The 24,810-nt window shown below is 43.5% G+C and overlaps 1 protein-coding gene across 2 annotated transcripts in view; it reads right to left on the bottom strand.

Annotated features, from left to right (window-relative positions):
• The window catches only part of adcy9 (adenylate cyclase 9), a 65,934-nt gene that overhangs the window by 15,074 nt on the left and 26,050 nt on the right, over positions 1–24,810 (bottom strand). For both annotated transcript variants that reach the window (XM_033040652.1, XM_033040651.1), the window contains exons 3-4: positions 16,181–16,380; positions 15,723–15,825 (exon numbers count right to left, since the gene is read on the bottom strand). In XM_033040652.1, coding sequence (XP_032896543.1) covers positions 15,723–15,825; positions 16,181–16,380 — 303 coding nt within the window. The remainder of the gene's footprint in view (positions 1–15,722; positions 15,826–16,180; positions 16,381–24,810) is intronic.

Genomic DNA, 24,810 nt, shown 5'->3' with positions numbered 1-24,810 from the left:
TTTAGCACTGAGAAATACATTTACCTTCCCCTCAAATATATTTAATGATTTACCCTTCATTGCCCTTTGATAGAGGTTCACAAGTAAATTTAAAATTGAAAACTCACAAATATCCAATTTTGAACTATTCGGATTTATTCTGCAAACATTGCAACAAAATGTTAAAGATCACAGGACCAAGTACAGACAAGCTTAGTGCAGATACTCAAACAGAACAAATAATTGAAGATTCATTAAACAAATGCTGCACATTGTGCAAGAAAAATTCCACATTCTCCCAAGCTTGTGTGAATATAAACACAGGAGAATTAACCAATAGTTTACTTACAAACAAGGAAAAGTAGATCCTCCATTATTAGTTGCAACCCAAAGAAAAAGAATGAATATTTATATACTGATTTCACATCCTCGGGATGTTCCAAAGCATTTCCCAGTTCTATTTCTTCCTGACAAATGTAATTATGAACACCACCTCCTGAATTTTTTGTGCACAGCAAGGTCTCAAACATCAATATTGATAAACAGCTAAACATTAAGGTTAAAAGGTAGTTGAAGATTAAAATCCGTCTATGGCAGGATAATTGACTATTCGTGCAATGGACAAGAATCAGGATTGGCACATTAGTTATCCATGCACTGACAGTAATTAATCTTAATTTCTAGATTACATTGTTTGGTTAATCATTGTGTAGTTTTTAAAATCAAAAAGCACAACACTACATTTGGCACTAAACAAAACTAATTAAGTGAGCTGTTTTAGTCAAGCATTGCAAAAATGTACATGTATCTTGATTAAACTAACAAAGGGCTATGACAGAAGGGAGTTTCCCGTCCATTAATAGAGAAGACCTCCCATTTTATATGAGCATCTAAAATTGGCATCAACATGAATTCCTTTAAAATAAAACTGGCATTGAATTTCTCTCAAACAGGGTCATTTATAAATCAGACCTTGTCACACCTGGGTCAGCACAGTGGCACAGCAGTGGGACTGCTGCATAATCTCCAGTGGTGGCAGACTAATCCCAACTGCAAGTGCAGTCTGCAGTTTTCATGCTCCCCCTGACGGCATGGCTTTCCTCCCACATCCCTTAAACCAGAGGGCTGTCATGTTAATTGGCCACTGTACATCACCCATAATGTGCACGTTAGTAGTAACATTTGGAGAGAGTAGAGTCCACGCACGTGCCATCAGGGTAGGCAAGGTAGGCACTGCCTACCCTGACTAAAATTATAAAATGGTAATCACTAAATATAAATAGTAACGGCATGGGAGAATTATGCCTATCTAAGAGATCGATCTCTTAGGTAGGCATAATTCTCCGTGCCTTTCATCCGCAGCACTTGCAACACGCGAAGGTCTGTGCAGCCCACGTGCCATCATCGCTGCTTCCAGCCGCCAATGACAAGCGGGGCTGAAGGCAGCTGAAATTCTGCCTTTGCTGTACTGCGCATGCGCAGCGCTAGTTTCTTGGTGGGTTTTTCAAATATGGATTGCCATTATCTGAAGAGTATCTTAGGAAACAAAGAGAGAAGAATGGAGTTTGTGTACCAATAATGTGGTAAATACATTTCCTGGTTTTATATATTTTTAAATACCATATTTCCCGGGGTGGGGGGAGGGGAGAGTTTCTTTCACAGCGTTTGGGGAGTCTGGCCCGGGGTAAAATTGCAGGGAGGGCAGGAGCGTTGTGAAGGAGGGGATCTGGATCATGCCAGTAACCTACTTGCGACGCTCCTTGCTCGGACCCACCGCATTGAAGCGGGGGGGGAAAGAAGTAGCTCGGGTGGCTTTGAGCGGCCGCAGGGCCGGACAGCGGAACCAGCCGCCACCTCAGCGCCTTCTGCCGGCCCCCGCTCACCTCTGGCTGCTCTCCACCTAAAAACTTTGCTCCTGCCACTCATGTCAGCCGCTTCCCGCAAATCCTTAAATTCCGACAGCGTGATTGAGGTTACTCGGCTGTGGGAATTTAAGGATTTGCAGGAAGCGGCTGACATGAGCGAAGTCGGCGAGCGGCAGGTGAGAGATGTTCAGATGAAGAGCACTGCCAAAGGTGAGCGGGCCGGCAGAAGGCGCTGAAGTGGCGGGCAGTTCTGCTGTCGGGTCCCAGCGGCCGCTCGCAGCTACCCGGGCTGCTTCTATCCTCGGCTACAATGCGGTGGCTCCGCGTCCGGAGTGCCGCAGCAGCGGCGAGTGTGTTACTGGCATTATCCCCGACCCCCTCCTTCTCAACACTCCAGCCCTCCCCGCAACCCGACAGCAGAACTGGCCGCCACTTCAGCGCCTTCTGCCGGCCCGCTCACCTTTGGCAGTGCTCTTCGTCTGAACTTTTGGCAGTGCTCTTCCTTTCTCACTGGAAAAAGTGTAGTAAACATTCACCCAGAAAAGCATTATTGTCTACCCATTCACACAAGTTCTGTTATCCCACTTTCCTCACCCACTCCCTACACATTAGGGGAAACTTTACAGAGACAAGTTAACCTACCAAGCCAATGCGTCTTTGTGTTGTGGGAGGAAACCCACACGCTTGCAGGGGGAATGTGCAAATTCAACAAGATAGTGTCCAAGGACAGGATCGAATACAGATCTCCAAGTCTACCAGCTGTGCCACTATATTTTATTTTCCAACACACAAAAAATTGTACGCTGATAACTTTGGTTACTAAAAAAAAAACTATCCATTTTCAGTCTTAAATCTCTAAGTGACGCTATGTTCCCCTTTACAGCTACTGTATGTTTTAATTCAGTTCAAGACTATGCCGCAGTACATTGGCCATAAATTTGCTGTCTAATATTGCCAGAGACCCGGAATTGATCCTGCATATGGGTGCTGTCCATATGGAGTTTGCTCCTTTTCCCTTTGATCACATGGGTTTTCTCCGGATGCTCTTGTTTCCTTCCACATTCCAAAGGTGTGCAGGAACCTTTCTCAGACCCAACCCAAAGCGTAATATTTTCCTTTTGTCCAGAGATTCTGTCTGACCTGTTGAGTTCCACCTTTTGTGTCTATCTTCAGTTTAAACCAGCATCTGCAGTTCCTTCCTACACACACAATACTATACATTACAACTTTATTAATCCCAGAAGGGAAATTGTGTGTGTGTGCGCGCGCATGTATAATATACACACATATATATACATACACACACACACACATATATACACATACACACATATATATACATATACACATGTATATATAATAATAAATAAATATAATAAAATATATTATAATAAAATATAATAAATATTATAAATACAATACACACACATATACATATAATATATACATATACACACACATATATATACACACACGCACACACACACAGTTACATATTCGTATATAAATATACACTGTTTTATTTTCTAGTTTATAACATTGTTTACAGAGTACTATGTTTAAATATTCTGTTGTGCTGCCGCAAGTAAGGATTTCATCGTTCTAAGAGGGACGTGTGAGAATAAAACACTCTTGACTTGCGTCGCTAATGTGTGAGATAGAACTAGTGTACCGGTGATCGGCGGTCGGCTTGGACTCGGTGGGCCGAAAGGCCTGTTTCACGCTGTATCTTTACATTAAACTAAAAACACTAAAACCATATGAAATCTAAAGAAGGGTCCCTACCCGAAACGTCACCCAATTTCTTCTATCTAGAGATGCTGGCTGTTCCATGGAGTTCCCCCGCACAATAAAAGCATGGAATACTCTTCACCCTACTATAGATGCCCAACCAGACGCAACTAAATTTAAGGTAGCTCTTTTTTCCCTAAGTCCAAGTCAAGAGTCAAGAGAGTTTTATTGTCATGTCCCAGATAGGACAACAACATTCTTGCTTGCTGCAGCACAACAGAATATGTAAACATAATACAGAACAGGAGATAAAGGTTCAGCGTGTCTATATACCATAGACCATATATATACACACAATAAAAACAGATAATGTGCAATAGGCTGTTATTTATCAGAGTTTGGAGTTTGATGGTGGTGGGCCCATTACAATTTAAATTCCATTTGTAATATTTTTGATTGTTTGCTGTACCGTCCAATTAAGTCAGCTGATGATGAAGATGCTCTCCAAAAGGTTCTCGATACTATGGTTGAGTGGTCACAACAATGGGGCATGCAGTTCAACCCTTCCAAATGTGAAACCATGCGTGTCACCAGAAAGAGGAATCCAGGCGAAACATCTTACAATATACTTGGTGCCACCCTTGAAGAATCCAAACAAACCAGTATCTTGGCATCAAATTGCAGAATGATCTGCGTTGGAATGGTCAGACTCATCATGCAACGGTGAAAGCAACAAGTGTCCTAAACTTTCTGAGGCGCAACTTTCATCATTGTTCAACTTCTGTCAAGGAGAAGCTATACTTCACCCTCATTAGACCTCATTTGGACTACGCAGTTGCAGCATGGGACCCATACACAAATAAAAACATTTCTTCCATCGAACGTGTCCAAAGACAGGCAGCTCGATTTGTTACTAACACCTATGAGAGAGAAGCGAGTGTCACCAAACTTCTGAATTCTCTGGGGTGGAACCCTCTCCAAGACAGACGTGAAGCTCACCGTTTGACCTGTTTCTACAAAATGTTAAATGGTCAGCTCGACATAGATTACAAGACCTACACCAAACCCAAACCAATTAGGAGCAGACGAGGGCATTCGATCCAATTTGTGATCCCAGCTACAAAGACAGATGTGTACAGCAATTCGTTCTTCCCCCGGACAATGGACAATTAAAGCATGGAATAATCTCCACCCTACTACAGTTACCCAACCAGATGCAACTACATTTAAAGTAGCTCTTTCTTCCCAATAACCCTTTCTGGCTTAAGCCCTCCCTTCACCACCTCCAGTTTAAATTCCATTTGGAATATTTTGGAGGACCAAGAAACCAAGAACCAAGGAGGACCGGGAAACCATGAAGCAAGGGAGCTACTCCAGCTCCAGGCAGTGATTCTGCGTTGGTTTTCAGCGGTCGCGGCGAGGCGGCGATCGGACAGCAATGGCAGCCAGATCTCCCACATTGTAAAGGGAGGGAGAAAGTGCCCAACGCCGACTATTTGTCGTGGCAGTGCGCATGTGCAGGGCGGAACATACGCACAACCACAGCCAATTATGTGCTGGCCGTGGTTGTGCGCATGTGCAGGGGGTGGATGTGCAGGCCATGGTAGCGCGCATGTGTAAGGCGGCCAGCCATGCTGGCGGATGAGGAGCGAGAGGAGAGCGGAGACGGAAAGTGACAGAGATAGAGAGATAGAGAGGGGAGCCCCGCTCAAAGTTGAACGACAGGTGTCTCGGGTGCTTGCCTAGCGGGCAAAATGGCATGGCTCTTAGGTTGCCCGTCTGGATTTTAGGTCGCCATTGGCACCTGGGCAACCGTGAATTTCGAGCCCTGCACACCCCATCTACAAGGCACAAATCATCAGCACAATGAAACACTCGCCATCTGCCTGGATGAATACCTTCAAGATCGGCAGAGAAGCAGCAGGTGAAGAAGTGAGTGTGGAGATTGGCTGAGAAGGTAATCGATTGGGGATTTTTTTTAAGTTTTTTTTTCAGGAGCGGGTGATTTAAAAACCGGTCTGGGCCAGCCTGCAGTAATTTCCTTCATGGTTGGCAGAGGAGGGGCATGTGAAGGAGTGAGTGCGGGGATTGGCTGAGGAATTTAATTAGCAAATCAGTAAGTTAGCAAATTCGTCAAAATGAGGTTGGTACTGGACCACAAGAAAGGGAGTTTGTGGAGTGCCTCCGAGATAGATTCTTAGAGCAGCTTGTAGTGGAGCCTACCAGGGAGAAGGCAATTCTGGATCTAGTGTTGTGTAATCAACCAGATTTGATAAGGGAACTCAAGGTAAAGGAGCCATTAGGAGGTAGTGACCATAATATGATAAGTTTTAATCTACAATTTGAGAAGGAGAAGGGAAAATCGGAAGTGTCAGTATTACAGTTGAGCAAAGGGCACTATGAAGCCATGAGGGAGGAGCTGGCCAAAGTTGACTGGAAAGAGACCCTAGCAGGGATAACAGTGGAACAACAATGGCAGGTATTTCAGGCAATAATACAGAAGGTGCAGAATTCCACAGAGGAAGAAAGATTCCAAGGGGAATAAGAGGCGACCGTGGCTGACAAGGGAAGTCAAGGACAATATAAAAATAAAAGAGAAGAAGTATAACATAGCAAAGATGAGCGGGAAGTCAGAGGATTGGGAAACTTTTAAAGAGAAACAGAAGATAACTAAAAAGGCAATACAAGGAGAAAAGATGAGATACGACGGTAAGCTAGCCAAGAATATAAAGGAGGATAGTAAAAGCTTCTTTAGGTATGTGAAGAGGAAAAAAATTAGTTAAGACAAATGTGGGTCCCTTGAAGACAGAAACAGGTGAATTCCTCATGGGGAACCAGGAAATGGCAGACGAGTTGAACAGGTATTTTGGATCTGTCTACACTAAGGAAGACAAAAACAATCTCCCTGATGTACTAGTGGCCAGAGGACCTAGGGTGATGGAGGAACTGAAAGACATTCACATTAGGCAGAAAATGGTGTTGGGTAGACTGATGGGACTGAAGGCTGATAAATCCCGGGGCCTGATGGTCTGCATCCCAAGTTACTTAATTGGCTCTAGAAATCATGGACGCATTGGTGATCATTTTCCAATGTTCCTATAGATTCAGGATCAGTTCCTGTGGATTGGAGGGTGGCCAATGTTATCCCACAGTTTAAGAAAGGAGGGAGAGAGAAAACAGGGGATTATAGACCAGTTAGCCTGACATCGGTGGTGGGGAAGATGCTGGAGTCAATTATAAAAGATGAAAAAGATGAACAGGTTCACCCACTTAGAAGCTTTCGGGACAGAAGACGTGTTTACTCTTAGCCGCGGACTGGCTTGCGATGCGAATAGGGCTGTTGAGCCAAAACCAAAAAGGCCTAAGGCAGGCAACGCCATTGTAGTGGGAGACTCCATTGTGAGAGGTACGGACAGGGGTTTCTGCGGCAACAGACGGGATGCGAGGATGGTGTGCTGCCTTCCTGGTGCCAGGATCCAGGATGTCACGGACAGAGTGCAGAAAATCCTCAAGGGCGAAGGTGAACATCCGGAAGTGGTAGTGCATGTCGGCACAAACGATGTCGGAAAGAAGGGGATGAATATTCTGCAGCGTGACTTTAGAGAGCTCGGAAAAATGCTGAAAAGCAGGACCTCCAGGGTTGTTATCACCGGTTTGCTTCCAGTTCCTCGTGCTGGCGAGAGCAGGAACAGGGAGATACGGGACCTGAACGTGTGGCTGAGGAACTGGTGCACAGGGCAGGGATTTAGATTCTTAGATCACTGGGATCTGTTTTGGGGTAAGGGGAACTGTACAAAAGGGACGGATTGCATCTTAACAGGTGTGGGACCAGCATTCTGGCAGGCAGGTTTGCCACTGCTACACGGGTGGTTTTAAACTGAATAAGGGGGGTGGGGTGTCGAATGGGATAGTGGAGGATGGAGTTAAAGGGAAAGGGTTTCTTAAATGTGTGAGCATAGAGACAGAGGGGTGTAAAATGAGGGTAGAAGCAATAGGTAGTAAGGTGAAAAGTAAAAGTGGCAGGCCGGCAAAACCAGGGCAAAAATCAAAAAGGGCCACTTTTCAGCATAATAGTATAAGGGGTGAGAGTGTTGTAAAAACAAGCCTGAAGGCTTTGTGTCTCAATGCAAGGAGCATTCGTAATAAGGTGGATGAGTTGAATGTGCAGATAGCTATTAACGACTATGATATAGTTGGGATCACGGAGACATGGCTCCTGGGTGACCAATGCTGGGAGCTCAACATCCAGGGATATTCAATATTCAGGAGGGATAGACAGAAAGGGAAAGGAGGTGGGGTAGCGTTGCTGGTTAGAGAGCAGATTAACGCAATAGAAAGGAAGGACATTAGCTTTGAGGATGTGGAATCGATATGGGTAGAGCTGCGAAACACTTAGGGGCAGAAAACGCTAGTGGGAGTTGTGTACAGGCTACCTAACAGTAGTAGTGGAGTTGGGGATGGCATCAAACAGGAAATTAGAAATGCGTGCAACAAAGGTAAAACAGTTATAATGGGTGACTTCAATCTACATATAGATTGGGTGAATCAAATTGGCAAGGGTGCTGAGGAAGAGGATTTCTTGGAATGTATGCGGGATAGTTTTCTAAACCAACATGTAGAGGAACCAACGAGAGAGCAGGCTATTCTAGACTGGGTATTGAGTAATGAGGAAGGGTTAGTTAGCAGTCTTGTTGTGCGTGGCCCCTTGGGCAAGAGTGACCATAATATGGTTGAGTTCTTCATTAGGATGGAGAGTGACATCGTTAATTCAGAAACAAGGGTCCTGAACTTAAAGAAAGGTAACTTTGAGGGTATGAGACGTGAATTGGCCAAGATAGACTGGCGATTGATTCTTAATGGGTTGACGGTGGATATGCAATGGAAGGCATTTAAAGACTGCATGCATGAACTACAACAATTGTTCATCCCAGTTTGGCAAAAAAATAAATCAGGGAAGGTAGTGCATCCGTGGATAACAAGGGAAATCAGAGATAGTATCAAAACAAAAGATGAAGCGTACAAATTAGTCAGAAAAAGCAGCCTACCAGAGGACTGGGAGAAATTCAGAGACCAGCAGAGGAGGACAAAGGGCTTAATTAGGAAAGGGAAAATAGATTATGAAAGAAAACTGGCTGGGAACATAAAAACTGACTGCAAAAGCTTTTATAGATATGTGAAGAGAAAAAGATTAGTCAAAACAAATGTAGGTCCCTTGCAGTCAGAAACGGGTGAATTGATCATGGGGAACAAGGACATGGCAGACCAATTGAATAACTACTTTGGTTCTGTCTTCACTAAGGAAGACATAAATAATCTGCTGGAAATAGTAGGGGACCGGGGGTCAAATGAGATGGAGGAACTGAGTGAAATCCAGGTTAGCCGGGAAGTGGTGTTAGATAAATTGAATGGATTAAAGGCCGATAAATCCCCAGGGCCAGATAGGCTGCATCCCAGAGTACTTAAGGAAGTAGCCCCAGAAATAGTGGATGCATTAGTGATAATTTTTCAAAACTCTTTAGATTCTGGAGTAGTTCCTGAGGATTGGAGGGTAGCTAATGTAACACCACTTTTTAAAAAGGGAGGGAGAGAGAAAACGGGGAATTACAGACCAGTTAGTCTAACGTCGGTAGTGGGGAAACTGCTAGAATCAGTTATTAAAGATGGGATAGCAGCATATTTGGAAAGTGGTGAAATCATTGGACAAAGTCAGCATGGATTTATGAAGGGTAAATCATGTCTGACGAATCTTATAGAATTTTTCGAGGATGTAACTAGTAGAGTGGATAAGGGAGAACCAGTGGATGTGTTATATCTGGACTTTCAGAAGGCTTTCGACAAGGTCCCACATAAGAGATTAGTATACAAACTTAAAGCACACGGTATTGGGGGTTCAGTATTGATGTGGATAGAGAACTGGTTGGCAGACAGGAAGCAAAGAGTAGGAGTAAACGGGTCCTTTTCACAATGGCAGGCAGTGACTAGTGGGGTACCGCAAGGCTCAGTTCTGGGACCCCAGCTATTTACGATATATATTAATGATTTGGACGAGGGAATTGAATGCAACATCTCCAAGTTTGCGGATGACACGAAGCTGGGGGGCAGTGTTAGCTGTGAGGAGGATGCTAGGAGGCTGCAAGGTGACTTGGATAGGCTGGGTGAGTGGGCAAATGCATGGCAGATGCAGTATAATGTGGATAAATGTGAGGTTATCCACTTTGGTGGCAAAAACAGGAAAGTAGATTATACACCAGTCATTAAAAGTAGGCATGCAGGTGCAGCAGGCAGTGAAGAAGGCGAATGGTATGTTAGCATTCATAGCAAAAGGATTTGAGTATAGGAGCAGGGAGGTTCTACTGCAGTTGTACAGGGTCTTGGTGAGACCACACCTGGAGTATTGCGTACAGTTTTAGTCTCCTAATCTGAGGAAAGACATTCTTGCCATAGAGGGAGTACAGAGAAGGTTCACCAGACTGATTCCTGGGATGTCAGGACTTTCATATGAAGAAAGACTGGATAGACTCGGTTTGTACTCGCTAGAATTTAGAAGATTGAGGGGGGATCTTATAGAAATGTACAAAATTCTTAAGGGGTTGGACAGGCTAGATGCAGGAAGATTGTTCCCGATGTTGGGGAAGTCCAGAACAAGGGGTCACAGTTTAAGGATAAAGGGGAAATCTTTTAGGACCGAGATGAGGAAAACTTTTTTCACACAGAGAGTGGTGAATCTGTGGAATTCTCTCCCGCAGAAGGTAGTTGAGGCCAGTTCATTGGCTATATTTAAGAGGGAGTTAGATGTGGCCCTTGTGGCTAAAGGATCAGGGGGTATGGAGAGAAGGCAGGTACAGGATACTGAGTTGGATGATCAGCCATGATCATATTGAATGGCGGTGCAGGCTCGAAGGGCCGAATGGCCTACTCCTGCACCTATTTTCTATGTTTCTATGTTTCTATGAAATAGCGGCACATTTGGATAGTAGTAACAGGATCGGTCAGAGTCAGCATGGATTTACGAAGGGGAAATCTTGCTTAACTAATCTTCTGGAATTTTTTGAGGATGTAACTAGGAAAATAGACAAGGGAGAGCCAGTGGATATAGTGTACCTGGACTTTCAGATAGCCTTTGACAAGGTCCCACATAGGAGATTAGAGGGCAAAATTAGTGCACATGGTATTGAGGATAGGGTACTGACATGGATAGAAAAATGGTTGGCAGAGGAAACAAAGAGTAGGGATTAACGGGTCCCTTTCAGAATGGCTGGCAGTGACTGGTGGGGTATCGCAAGGCTCGGTGCTGGGCCCGCAGCTATTTACAATATACATCAATGATTTAGATGAAGGGATTAAAAGTAACATTAGTAAATTTGCAGATGACACAAAGTTGGGTGGCAGTGTGAACTGTGAGAATGATGCTATGAGGATGCAGGGTGACTTGAACAGGTTGGGTGAGTGGGCAGATGCATGGCAGATGCAGTTTAATGTGGATAAATGTGAGATTATCCACTTTGGAGCAAGAACAGGAAGGCAGAAGAAGGGTTTCGGCCCGAAACGTTGCCCATTTCCTTCGCTCCATAGATGCTGCTGCACCCTCTGATTTTCTCCAGCACTTGTGTCTACCTTCAATTTTCCAGCATCTGCAGTTCCTTCTTAAACAGATTATTATCTGAATGGTGTCAAGTTAGGAAAAGGGAAAGTACAACGAAATTTGGGTGTCCTTGTTCACAAGTCACTGAAAGTAAGCTTGCAGGGACAGCAGGCAGTGAAGAAAGCTAATGGCATGTTGGCCTTCATAACAAAAGAAGTTGAGTATAGGAGCAAAGAGGTCCTTCTGCAGTTGGACAGGGCTCCAGTGAGACCACACCTGGAGTAGTGTGCGCAGTTTTAGTCCCCTAATTTGAGAAAGGACATTCTTGCTATTGAGGGAGTGCAGGGAGGTTCACGAGGTTAATTCCCGGTATGACGGGACTGTCATATGATGAAAGAATGGAGCGACTGGGCTTGTTTACGCTGGAATTTAGAAGAATGAGAGGGGATCTTATTGAAACATAAGATTATTAATGGATTGGACCTGCTAGAGGCAAGAAACATGTTCCTGATGTTGAGAGAGTCCAGAACCAGGGGCCTCAGTTTAAGAATAAGGGGTAGGCCATTTAGAACAGAGATAAGGGAAAACTTTTTCACCCAGAGTTGTGAATCTGTGGAATTCTCTGCCTCAGAAGGCAATGGAGGCCAATTGTCTGGATGCTTTCAAGAGAGCTAGATAGAGCTCTTAACGATAGCAGAGTCAAGGGATATGGGGAGAAGGCAGGAACAGGGTACTGATTGTGGATGATCAGCCATGATCAAAGTGACTGGCGGTGCTGGCTTGAAGGGCTGAAAGGCTCACTCCTGTACCTATTGTCTATTGGATGAATTCAACTCCAACTCAAGCAGCCCAACACCATCTTAGGCAAAACTGCCCCTTCATTGGCACTGCATCCACTACCTAAATGTTAATTCCCTCCATAACCAATACACAGTTATACTGTCAACAAAATAAACTTCTCTTACTTGCCTAGGCAACTCAAACAGTACTTAATCAAACATGTCATCGTACAACCAAAAGACTAGCAGATGCATGGGAACATGCAAGTTCTCTTGCGAAGAGACACCATTCTGACCTGTAAAAGACCTGTTGGACTTTCATCATACCTGGGTCTAAATGCTGGAATAATCTCTCTACACCACTGTGGGAGTACCTTTACCAGAAAGACCAGCGGTTCAAGGCTGAGGTTCACCACCACTTTCTAAAAGACAATTAGGAATGAACAATAAATGCTGGTTATGCCAGTGATACCCAGCTTCTCAAAGTTATTTATTGTGGATAAATTGCATTAAAAAAATTGAATTGAAGCACAATTTAGAAGTCTATCTTGTCTTTGCCAGCAGAGGGCAGCATGGCCACTATACTTGTGTGTATGCAGGTCCTATGGTCATGTTATGTCATGTGATAGGAGCAGAACTAGGCCATCCGGCCCATCAAGTCTACTACGCCATTCAATCATGGCTGATCTATCTCTCCCTCCTAAACACATTCTCCTGCTTTCTCCCCATAACCCCTGACAACCGTACAAATCAAGGCCATGGACACCAATAGGATTAACAAACTCATCGAGAAGGCTGGCTCCATCCTGGGGGTGGACTGCGGAGCATCTTGGACAATACAGTTCACCCCCTCCATGACACACTAATCAATCTGAGGAGTACCTTCAGCAACCGACTGGTTCCACCATGATGCCACAAGAGATTCTTCTTCCCTGTGGCTCTCAAACTGTACAACTCCTCCACCTTCTGTCGTGGGGTAGACTGACCCCCCCCCCCCCCCCCCATCTTTGCACATCCACAATCCTTCTAATGGTGTCCATGTCGATTGTGAGCCTGGATGAACAGACAAGAGATCCACGTGGAATTGGAGCAAATTATTCTGCTCAACACTGAATGGTTGATATCTGAGAGCAATGCCAGAGGAGGAGTTGTTGCCTGGTAGAATCACAAAGTGTTAAGAGACATTTAAACAGGTTATTATATAAGCAGGCTTAGAAGGATATGGATCTATCACTGACAAATAACACTGGTGCAGATGGACAAAGGTCAGCATATATGTGATGGGACGAAAGGCTTACTTCTGTGATATATAACTCCATGACTTTTTAATTAATATTTCATTAGTCTGCCATCACCGCCATTTTAAAGTCTAGATGGCAGACTAATGGGTGGTAAGAGCTAGTTCCTATATTTTCATGCAATCTCAGCCTGCAAAGAGGCAACAAATGATAAGCATCTTTAATGAACAACTTCTCGCAGTCCCTGGCCATTCACAAATGACATATTTGCGTCAAAGTACGCCACAGGCTCAGCCAGAGGGGAGAAAAACCTAACCTCTGAAGTTTATCAATGAATCACCATGAATCCAAAAATCTGAATGCTTGGTATCTGTTGCATCCAGTTAAGGATATTCTTAAATTGTGTGAAGTTCCTGTCAACTGTACAATATTCTTCTTCTCTAGTGAGAATTATCCAGTTAGTTCATCATTTGGTCATGTCATAGCCTGTCCAGTGGTATAGGTTCTGACTGGTGACCAACTGTTGAATCCAACTGCAGCGTGTACATTTAATATGCTCTTAACTACATGACAGTTTCACTAGCAATCCTTATCTTATCAAGCCTTAGTGCATAACGGTCAGTATACAGACTTAAATCAAAATCATATAGTACTTAACCTCCAAAGTGTAATTACTCCGCTGCAGATTATTATAGGACAAAATTTAAGTGTGGGACAATTTGCATCATTTCAATGGCAACCTAAAACACTCTTTTTTGCCATCTATCCCAATGTCAAATGTTAAAATAGGAAATAATGGTACAAAATAAATGGTACCATAAACTAATAAATATCTTCATGTTTAACAGACAAAACCAAAGACAAGTAAAGCAGATCACATTTGAGTTAGAATTAAACTGTAGCCTCAATATCATCCTCCTGTGGCTTAATGGTACTCGATCACATCAGACTGCATGAAGAAAGCATCAACCTCTCACTTCTGAAGTCTGAGGTTCCCACCTGCTTTAAAAGGGCATCAATAATACCGGTGCCCTAGAAGAGTAAGGTGACGTGCCTCAATGACTATCGACCAGTGACACTAACGTCTGTGGTGATGAAGTGCTTTGATAGGTTGATTATAATAATAATAATAATAAATTTTATATTTAATGGGCGCCTTTCATACAAAATCTCAAGGACACCTTACATAGTAAACATATAATCGGAATATTATGGTGCATATTAACACCTACCTCAACAAGAACCTCGACTCACTGCATTTCACTTACCGCCACAACAGGTCAACGGTGGATGCAATCTCACTGGCTCTCCGCTCGGGACCACTTGGACAACAAAAACTTGTATGTCAGGCTGTTGTTCATTGACTACAGCTCAGTGTTTAATACCATCATCCCCTCCAAGCTGGTTACCAAGCTCACAGATCTGGGTCTCTGCGCCTCCCTCTGCAATTGGGTCCTCGACTTCCTCATCCACAGATCACAGTCTGTCCGTGTTGGTGGAAATATGTCATCCTCGATAACAATCAGCACGGGAGCACCTCAAGGCTGCGTGCTTAGCCCCCTGCTGTACTCGCTCTATACTCATGACTGCGTAGCCGGACATAGTGTGAACTCCATCATCAAGTTTGCCGACGACACCACTGAAGTGAAGTGTAGAAGTGAGATCGACTGATTGACCAAATGGTGCCAGTACAATAACCTGGCTCTCAACACCAACAAAACCAAGGAACTGATTGTGGACTTTGGAAGGGGTAGGATAGGGACCCACAATCCTGTTTATATCAACGGGACGATGGTGGAAAGGGTCAAAAACTTCAAATTCCTGGGCGTGCACATTTCCGAAGATCTTTCTTGGTCCCAGCACACTGATGCAATTATAAAGGAGGCACATCAGCACCTCTACTTCCTGAGAAGATTACGGAGAGTCGGTATGTCAAGGAGGACTCTCTCGAACCTCTACAGGTGCACAGTCGAGAGCATACCAACTGGCTGCATTGTGGCTTGGTTCGGCAACTAGAACGTCCAGGAGCGGAAAAGACTGCAGAAAGTTGGGACCACTGCCCAGTCCATCACCGGCTCTGACCTCCCCACCATTGAAGGGACCTATCGCTGTCGCTGCCTCAAAAAGGCTGCCAACATCATCAAAGCCCACACCATCCTGGTCACACACTCATCCCTCCGTTGCCATCGGGAAGAAGGTACAGGAGCCTGAAATTTGTAACATCCAGGTTCAGGAACAGCTTCTTCTCCACAGCCATCAGGCTATTAAACAAGATATCAAATAAGCTCTGAACAATAACAGTCTATTATTACCATTGCACTTTATCTGTTATTTGTGTATATATGGTCTATAGAAACACTTAACTTTTATCTCCTATTCTGTATTATGTTTACATATTCTATTGTGGTGCAGCAAGTAAGAATTTCATTGTCCTATCTGGGACACATGACAATAAAACTCTCTTGACTCTTTAGTGTTTATGGTCACTGCACAAAATACAGCAGCCAATCCAAACTAAATATGGAAATAATGCAGGCTATAACCATACCTCATCTTGATAGCTGCCTCTATAGGCTTTTTCCAGGCTTGAATCCAAGAAATTCAAGCTGAATTTGTTAATGGGAGGTTTGGAGAAGTATTCATCCATAAGTCTGCAAATAAAGAAAAATAGGTCAAATCTAAGTTAATGGCAATAAAGCAAAATGCATACGTTATATTTTGAATTATGAGAATAAAAAGGGCAATGTATGAACTGTCATACATTTGAAAAACAAACTTGCAAGTGATGTTTAGATGCTCAGAAAATGCTCCATAAAATAACAGCAACCTACCTGTGGCTATTAGTTTATTTGCCGGTAATATCAGTATGGGAGATATTATAGGCATCTTATGTAGTATAAACAGGGGTTACTGCAAAATAGCCAAAAAGTGCAGCCTGATCTACATTTAATTCCAGTATTCATCTTGGTTCAGTAACATTTAATCGCTATGCCAAGCAAAACTTACCTATCTTCTTTAATGACACTGACAAACTGAGCATCTGTTTTTTCGCGGATCTGCTTGGAGCGTAGTGGAAGCAGTCCATCTAGCTGCCTGTCGCTTTGTAGCATCTCAAACAGTGATGTCTGGCTGTTGTTTAGCTTTTCTTCCTCAGGGGGACTCAACAGGCCATTTTGGGCCTTTAGACTTCGTCCTGATGATGGTACCTAAAAAAGAGAGAAATGGCTCTGTGAAATCACATTTGAGAACACGATGGACCCAAGACATCACTAAATTCTACGGGTTAAGTTCTTGTGATCACACAATGTGAAATCTGTGGAAACAAGCAGCACTCCAAATGATTGAAGACGGTATGCTCTACAACTTGCCATTAATGTTTATGGGGAAATCTTGATCACCTGTATCAATGTAACTCAGAAGAGTGACCATTACAGTTGAAATGCTTGCATCTTTAACATGGAAATGGTGATCTTAAAGAGAATTCTCAGCACAGAAACAAGACCATATGGTTCAACTGTTCCATGTTTTTTTAAATATCATTAGGGCATTCTCCCACGCTACTCTATCGAACCTATCAGCATACAGCTGGTCCTTGTTCCATACATTATTTAGTTTCCCTAATAAAATCTTGTACTGCAAGTCATAGAGTCTAGGACATCATACAACACACAACCACAGCATTGTAGAAATAAATTATGGCTGAAGCTTATCTGACAAATTCTGACTGCATGCAAAAGCTAAATAAACATATTCCAGATCAAATTTTGCTTTAAAAAATGTATCCCACAGTATGCAGTGTTGTAAGGGGTGACATCCACTGTGAAATGGTACCTTAGTATTTTTCCGTTCATCTTGACAACCATTTTGCACCGTGCTTTCCTCTGTGCTGGCATCAAATTCAGAGACTAGCAAGACACTACAGGAAGGACACGTGGACTAGAAAAAACCCCGGGATATAGGTTAAAAGGTCTATCTGTACAAAAGGTTTTAAATATTAGTCTTCATAATCCAAACACCCATGTGTTCCATCTCAGTGCAACATGTTTAGTAAGTGCAAAACAGGACAAAAATTGCTGAAGGAACTCAGCATCTTAGGCAGCATCTGTAGAAGAAAATGGATAGACAATGTTTTAAGTTGGGGCACTTACTAAGAGTAGAGGAGAGATAACTGATTAAACGAGGCGAGGGCAAGATCCAAGTGGATCCAAGTGAGGAGAGGTTGATTGGCAGATGAGTCAAGTGAGGAACAAGACGTTTGTCTCCACCCTTCCCTCCCCCACCCAAATCAAATTCTCCACACTTGGATCCATATGTCACTTGCCAGCTTGCCCCCACCCCTTCGCCTCACCTCTTCTTACCAGCTACCTACCCTCCACTCCATCACTCTGCTGAAGGCTCTAGCCCCGAAACGTCATCTGTCCATTTCTCTCCACAGGTGCTACCTGACCTACGGAGTTCCTCTTGCACTTTGTTTTTTGATCAAGATTCCAGCATCCAGTGTCTTGTGTCTCCATTGTTCAGTTAAGATAATGAACAATCCACTCATTAGTTAGAACCAGGTATTTTTGATTTATTACAATACAACAAGCATTTTATATTCTTCACTTTTGTGGCCTTTTCAGAAAACTATGCTTACTTCAGCTGTCAACTGCACTTGGCTAGGGAGGTGCAGAGGGGGAAAAAATCATCCATGGTTTCTGCTACATAACATTCCACACCCTAGAGTGGAGGGCATTCCTGTGACATCTGTATGCTTGAATAGCACGATGACACTCACCGTCCAGGCTCACACATGAAGATGGACATCTCCCTTCACAGCGTCCTTCTGTTACCAGCTTACATTACAAACACTCCTCACACTGCAAGCACACAGATTTTAGTAGTCAGGGAACTGTCCGATAGTTTAATTCAACAAATGTTTGACAGGAGGAAGCAAAAAAAATGATTGAGTATTAATTTCCCCACTGTGCTAGGAAATTGCAAACCTTGAATTGCTGTCATTTACACACCTTGCAGCAGTGTATCAACAGTTGTTGTACAAGTTACCAGCACAACTTTAAGGATACATTCAAAGGGAACAATTGAGCTTTTATTTCACTACATTACTGAAATCAGCACCATGCATCCAAGTTGAAGCACAGCTACACCATGGTGACATATTACCTAAGTATTGGCTTCCTCATTCTTTGCAAGTTCAGACCACAAAAAGAAAAAAAGTTACTAAGACAAATCCGTGTTGGAACTTTGCTACCTATTTTCTACATGAGATTTCTGAGCTGAAACCAGAGCAATCATTTGCGCTGGATTTCACTTGCAAGCACACTGAACAATGTAACCAAAGTAAAATCAGAGTTCCAAACTAGACCAAGTTGAAAGCACTCCAACCAGATTCAAGCTTCAGTGGAAGTACTTTGTATATCTTTGGGAGGGGGAGAGGGGTCAGCCAGCCTTCCGCCCAGCAGCTACCTGCCAACCACCACCTCCACCGGTTGTGCCTGTGCCGCAGGACACCCTGGCTGGCTGGCCGGCAGAAGGCGCTGAGGTGGCGGCCGCTAGAAGCCACCCGAGCTACTTCCCTCCCCGGCCAGCAGCGATGAGTGAGTTGCTGACATGATCCCCCGACCCCCTCCTTCTCGACGCTCCAGCCCGTGCTGACCCAGGCCAGACTCCCCACACGCTGGGTTAAAAAAATAGCGTCTTCATTGCCGGGAAATACAGTACCTACAAAATACATAAACAGATAAAGTTGCAAGCGTTTACATCCAATGCAAACCTTAACTACTGCTTTTATTGGAAGACAGGATACACAAATTCCCCAAAACTGGATGTCAGGTATACTGTTGAAATTTTAACCATTTTGTGCCAGATAAATCAGAAAAGTGCCCATTGTTCAAAACCACAAAAATAATTCAAGTCAAAGTCAAAGTCAAAAACTTTATTTGCCATTTGTGCTTACACACATAGGAACTCTTGTGCGGTTGTTCAGAGAGTCGAGTCAAGTCAAGTCAAGTCAAATTAAAAAGACACACAGAAAGACACATAATCTATAAAAACATATACTTCTCTAGAAATAAAAAAAGAAAGTGCCTAAAACCCTATATAAAGGGGAAAGTGAGAGCATTGTAACTTGCACAAACCCTATATAAAAGTGTCGATTGCATTGTAAATTGCACAGGCCCAGGAGACAATATAATATGATATGCTATGAGGTAGGTCAGGACATCAGTTCATTTTGTTTTGGCCAAGAGTCTCACTGTGGCAGGGAAGAAGCTCTTAAAAAAGCGTGTTCTGTTTGTGGCGATGCTGTCCGCTCGTCTGTGCCTGAGGTTGTATGTGCAGTTTTTGTGTTTGAGCAGGGAGTGAGCTGGATGTAATGTGTCTCTGATGATTCTCTCTGCTCTTTTTTGACAGTGCTGTGTGTAGATTGTGTACATGGAGGGGAGTTCCGTTCTGATAATCCTCTCTGCAGTCTTTATGACTCTTTGCAGAGCCTTCCTCTCTGTCTGTGTGGTGTTTCCATACCACACCGTGATGCCTGTGGTGAGGATACTCTCTATCAGTCCTTTGTAGACCTGGGTGAGAGGGCGACAGTGCAGACCAGCTTTTCTGAGCAGCCTGATGAAGTACAGTCTCAGTACAGTACAGTACAGCCAGAATTGCCTCCTGGCCCAAACAAAACCGTACATTTTTGCATTTCACTCTAAAGCAGCAACCACTCCTCTAAAGCAAGTCAGAATGTGTAACATATAATAGCAGCTTCAGGTGACTATGTGATTGAAACAGGTAGTGTAGAACAGGGAAAAATGTGTTGTCAGGAAGTCAATCTCTGAAATCAAATATATCACAGAAAACAGTCCAAAAGTAGAAACAGGATGCAGTAAACCGACAAGCAAATATCTAATTCATTAATGGTACAGTACCCTCTCAAGGTACAAGGCCAATACAGGTAGACAGGGCGGTGAAGGAGCCTGGGATTGCCATACTGGAGGAAGAATGGGATTGTGCTTGAGAGACGGCAGAGAAGATTCCACGATTATGTGTGCTTTCTCTTATCGAACTAACTAAAGGGCCTGTCCCACTGTACGAGGTAATTCAAGAGTTCTCCCGAGTTTTCCCCTGATTCGAACTCGGAGAATGTCCGTAGCAGGTCCATAGGAGTTCGTGGATGTCTCGTAGCGGCTCGTACGAGTAAAAAGCAACAATTTTTTTTCATCAATAGTATTTTTTTACTCTTGGACATTTTTCAGTGTTGAAAAAACATCACGAGTTTACCGGATTTCCCCAAGTACCTACCGTTACTCGTACCAGCCGCTACGAGACATCCACGAACTCCTACGGACCCACTGCGGAAATTCTCCGAGTTCGGATCAGGGGAAAACTCGGGAGAACTCTTGAATTACCTCGTACAGTGGGACAGGCCCTTAACCAGCTAATTTCTACAAAACAGTAGTCAAAAAATGGATTGGTTCACAAGAGATTGGAGCAAAAAAAAGAATGGAAGAACTCAGTGGGTCAAGCAGCATCTAAGGAGGCAGAGTGATGGTTGACATTTTGGCTTGAGACCCTGCCCGACAAATGTTTAAGAAGGAAGACTGGATAGACTCGGCTTGTACACGCTAGAATTTAAATGATTGAGGGGGGATCTTATAGAAACTTACAAAATTCTTAAGGGGTTGGACAGGCTAGATGCAGGAAGATTATTCCCAATGTTGGGGAAGTCCAGAACTAGGGGGTCACAGTTTAAGGATAAGAGGGAAGTCTTTTAGGACCGAGATGAGAAAATCATTTTTTACATGTTGGTGAATCTGTGGAATTCTCTGCCACAGAAGGTTGTTGAGGCCAGTTCATTGGCTATATTTAAGAGGGAGTTAGATGTGGCCCTTGTGGCTAAAGGGATCAGGGGATATGGAGAGAAGGCAGGGATGGGATACTGAGTTGGATGATCAGCCATGATCATATTGAATGGCGGTGCAGGCTCGAAGGGCCGAATGGCCTACTCCTGCACCTATTTTCTATGTTTCTATGAAATGCAGATGCTGGAAAATCGAAGGTAGACAAAAATGCAGGAGACACTCAGCGGATGAGGTAGCATCTATGGAGCGAAGGAAATAGGCAACGTTTCGGGTCTAAATTCTTCTTCAGACCGACGACAAATGTTTATTTCAAATTCAAAAGTGCATTTATGCTAAATCAATTCTTGATAGATTGCGCTTGCTGCTTCTCACCAGGATAGCTTCACTTTACAGGGTTTTAAACAAAATAAATCAGTTTGATAGTTCAATCCGGTGAGAACCATGCGAAATGTTACATGTTATACTAATTATTTTCTTTTATCTATGAATTGTGTTTGTTTTATAACAAACCAACACTAAAGTTGTTCAAAAAGTTGAGTGTCTAATTTAAAACACTGAAATTGTACCACAATAAATTAAATGCTGTTACTCAAGAAAATCTGTGTGGATCAGCATGAATCACGGCCCTTGATGGCTGATCACATCGCAAATAGGGACAATTCAGCAAAACAGCCACTTAACCTTGCTCAAAATGTTATTTTGTGTGGGAGGAAAAACTTGAACAAACCGGGTTTTGGAATAATGTCTGAATGCTTGTCGACAGTTTTTAAATACCTAATATTTTGCTGTACTCCCAGTTTCTTGCAAAATGCAAAACTGGAATTAAAATCAAAATACAGCTGGTTGAGAATTACTGGTAGTTAGCCAATATGAATGCAAATCCTATGCTCCCTTTGGAACATAGAACAGAACAGCAAAGGATCAGACCCGTCAGCCTATGTCTGGTCTGAAAATGTCTTTAAATTAATCTCTTCTGCCTGCACATGATCCATATCTCTCCAGTCATATCCATGTGCCCATCTAAAACCTTAAATGCCACTTTTGTACCTGCTTCCATCAGCACATTCCAGGTACCTGCCACTGTCCTGCACACATGTAAATTATCCCTATATGACCTTAAAACTATGCCCTTGAAATCAAGGGTTCCCAACCTGGGGTAAATTTACACCCAGGAGGTAAATTTCGCCCACCCAGGGGGTAAATTTGTTGATTCTGAATTTGTACATGTTGTTTCTCATTGACTGACTGTGTTTGGTTCTGGTATACTGGTATCTGTTCATCATTAGTTGTTCATAAATAAGTGAAATACCATTGTTATGGGCTATTAAAGTTGCCTGGGGTAAACGGGACAAAAAAGTTTGGGAACCCCTTCTCTAGATAGAGTCATTCAGCACAGAAATTGGCCCTTCTGCCCAACTTGTCCATGCCAGCAAACTTGCCCAATCTAAGCTAGTCTCATTTGCCCATGTTTGGCCCATATCCTTCCAAACCTTTCTGTTCCATGTACCTGTCCAAGTGTATTTTTAATGCTGTTATTGTACCTCCCTGAACTACCTCCTCTGGCAGATCTTTGATATTTCCACCCTGGGGAAAAAACAGTACTAAATGTCTAACCTATCATTACCTCTCAATTTTATACACTTCTATCAGCCTCCGACGTTCTAGAGAAAATAATCCAAATTTGTCAAATCTCTTCTAATGTGCGACACAGATACTGTCCTCCACACCAAATGCAACTATAGGAGGTGCCTCAAAAAAGTAGCCAATATCAAAGACCCACACTACCCTAGCCACACTCTCATTTTGCAACTCCCATCACAAAAGTGGCACAGGAGCCTGAAAAGTCTGACCACCAGGTTCAAGAATAGAAGATAGACACAAAATACTGGAGTAACTCAGCAGGACAGGATGGGGGGAGGGGCAGCAAGAACAGAGCTGCGGGATATCGAGGAGACCCTAGAGAGAGCCTCAGCTATAATGGAAGAAGGGAAACCTCCCCCCCCCCCCCCCCCCCATTCGTAACAAGGACAGTCCCCCTTGTCCCCACCTTCCACCCCATCAGCTGTCGCATACAACACATGATCCTCTGACATTTTCGCCACCTCCTATGGGATCCCACCCACATCTCCCCCCCCCCTTCCTCTTTCCGCAAAGACTGTTCCCTCCGCAACTCCCTGGTCAACTCGTCCCTTCCCACCCAAACCACCCCCTCCCCAGGTACTTTCTGCCGCAACCGCAGGAGAGGCAAAACCTGTCCCTATACCTCCCTCCTCGAATCCGTCCAAGGACCCTGACCATCTTTTCAGGTGAGGCAGAGGTTCACTTGCACCTACTTTGCTAATGTTAAAAGTAACAATGCAGGTACAGCAGGCAGTGAAGAAAGCTAATAACAAGAGGAGTTGAGTATAGGAGCAAAGAGGTCCTTCTGCAGTTGTACAGGACCCTAATGAGACCACACCTGTAGTATTGTGTGCAGTTTTGGTTTCCAAATTTGAGGAAGGACATTCTTGCTATTGATGGAGTGCAGCGTAGGTTCACAAGGTTAATTCCCAGGATGGCAGGACTGTCATATGTTGAGAGAATGGAGCGACTGGGCTTGTATACACTGGAACTTAGAAGTATGAGTGGGGAACTGATGATCGGCTAATCACGTGTACTCCGCCATTCAGTCATGGCTGAACTATCTTTTCCTCTAAACCCCATTCTCCTGCCTTCTGGCCTTAACCCCTGACACCCGTAGTAATCTATCCATCTCCACCTTAAAAATATCCATCAACTATGAACTTCAATTTATTGTCTCATTGGTTGCACTGCCGAATTTAGTTTTACACTATCATGGTACCTAGTATTAATCGATTAGATTATTGACAATTATATATTTACGTTATTGCGTTTGTGGGCTGTTCATTGTTCCATTGCTGAAACATAAGACAATTAAACACCCTTTACTCTTGACTTGGTATCCTCTAATCCTTTCGCAGATTTAGACAGCATAACATTTCTGTGGAAACAAGACTCCCCATGGGATTCAGAAAAGTATGGATTTGGACATTTTACAGCAAGGGGGCTTGACATCTCATGAAGTACAAAATAAGAAAAATCCTCCACCTAATTGATGATTGAAAGTTACTGTATGGAAACAGACCCTTCGACCCACCAAGTTCACGCCGACCATCGTTGGCTGTTTATACAAGTTCTATGTCATTCCACATTTGCAAACACTCCCTATTCACTATGGGCAATTTACAGAGGCCAATTAACCCATTTGGTCTTCGGGATATGGAAGGAAACTGGAGCACCTGCAGGAAACCCACACGATCACAGGGAGAATGTGCAGACACGATACAGGCAGACAGCGTTTAACTTGTTCACTGTGGAATGTATTCACTCTGCCAGGTTTTCCTGATTCTATTTCACAAGCTTCTGTTCACTGGACAGGAAGCTTTACCTAATGGATTCTTATAAAAAGTCAAACTTGCATTCATGTTGCACTAATGAACAAAATGTCTCTACTTACTGTATAGTAACATCTGATGGGCCCGCTTCCATGCTGTATCTTTTAAACTAAAAACACTAAAGGAAAAGAACGGGTGATGCGCGAGAGAAGATTGTTTGAGGTATTTGGAGGTAATGAAGAGTGAAACATGACAGACAGAGTTGAGAACTTTGCAGAACAATCAAAAAACTAAGACACGCATGGTATAGATTTAAGGGATTGAATTGAGGAACATACATTCAGATTGGAGAGAGTGCGATCCAAGATACAGGGAAGAGATGTCACCA

This window comes from Amblyraja radiata, chromosome 22 (assembly GCF_010909765.2).
Source record: "Amblyraja radiata isolate CabotCenter1 chromosome 22, sAmbRad1.1.pri, whole genome shotgun sequence".
Taxonomy (NCBI): Eukaryota; Metazoa; Chordata; class Chondrichthyes; order Rajiformes; family Rajidae; genus Amblyraja; species Amblyraja radiata.
The sequence above is the reverse complement of the archived record's forward strand: the minus strand, read 5'-3'. Positions and strand labels throughout refer to the sequence as shown.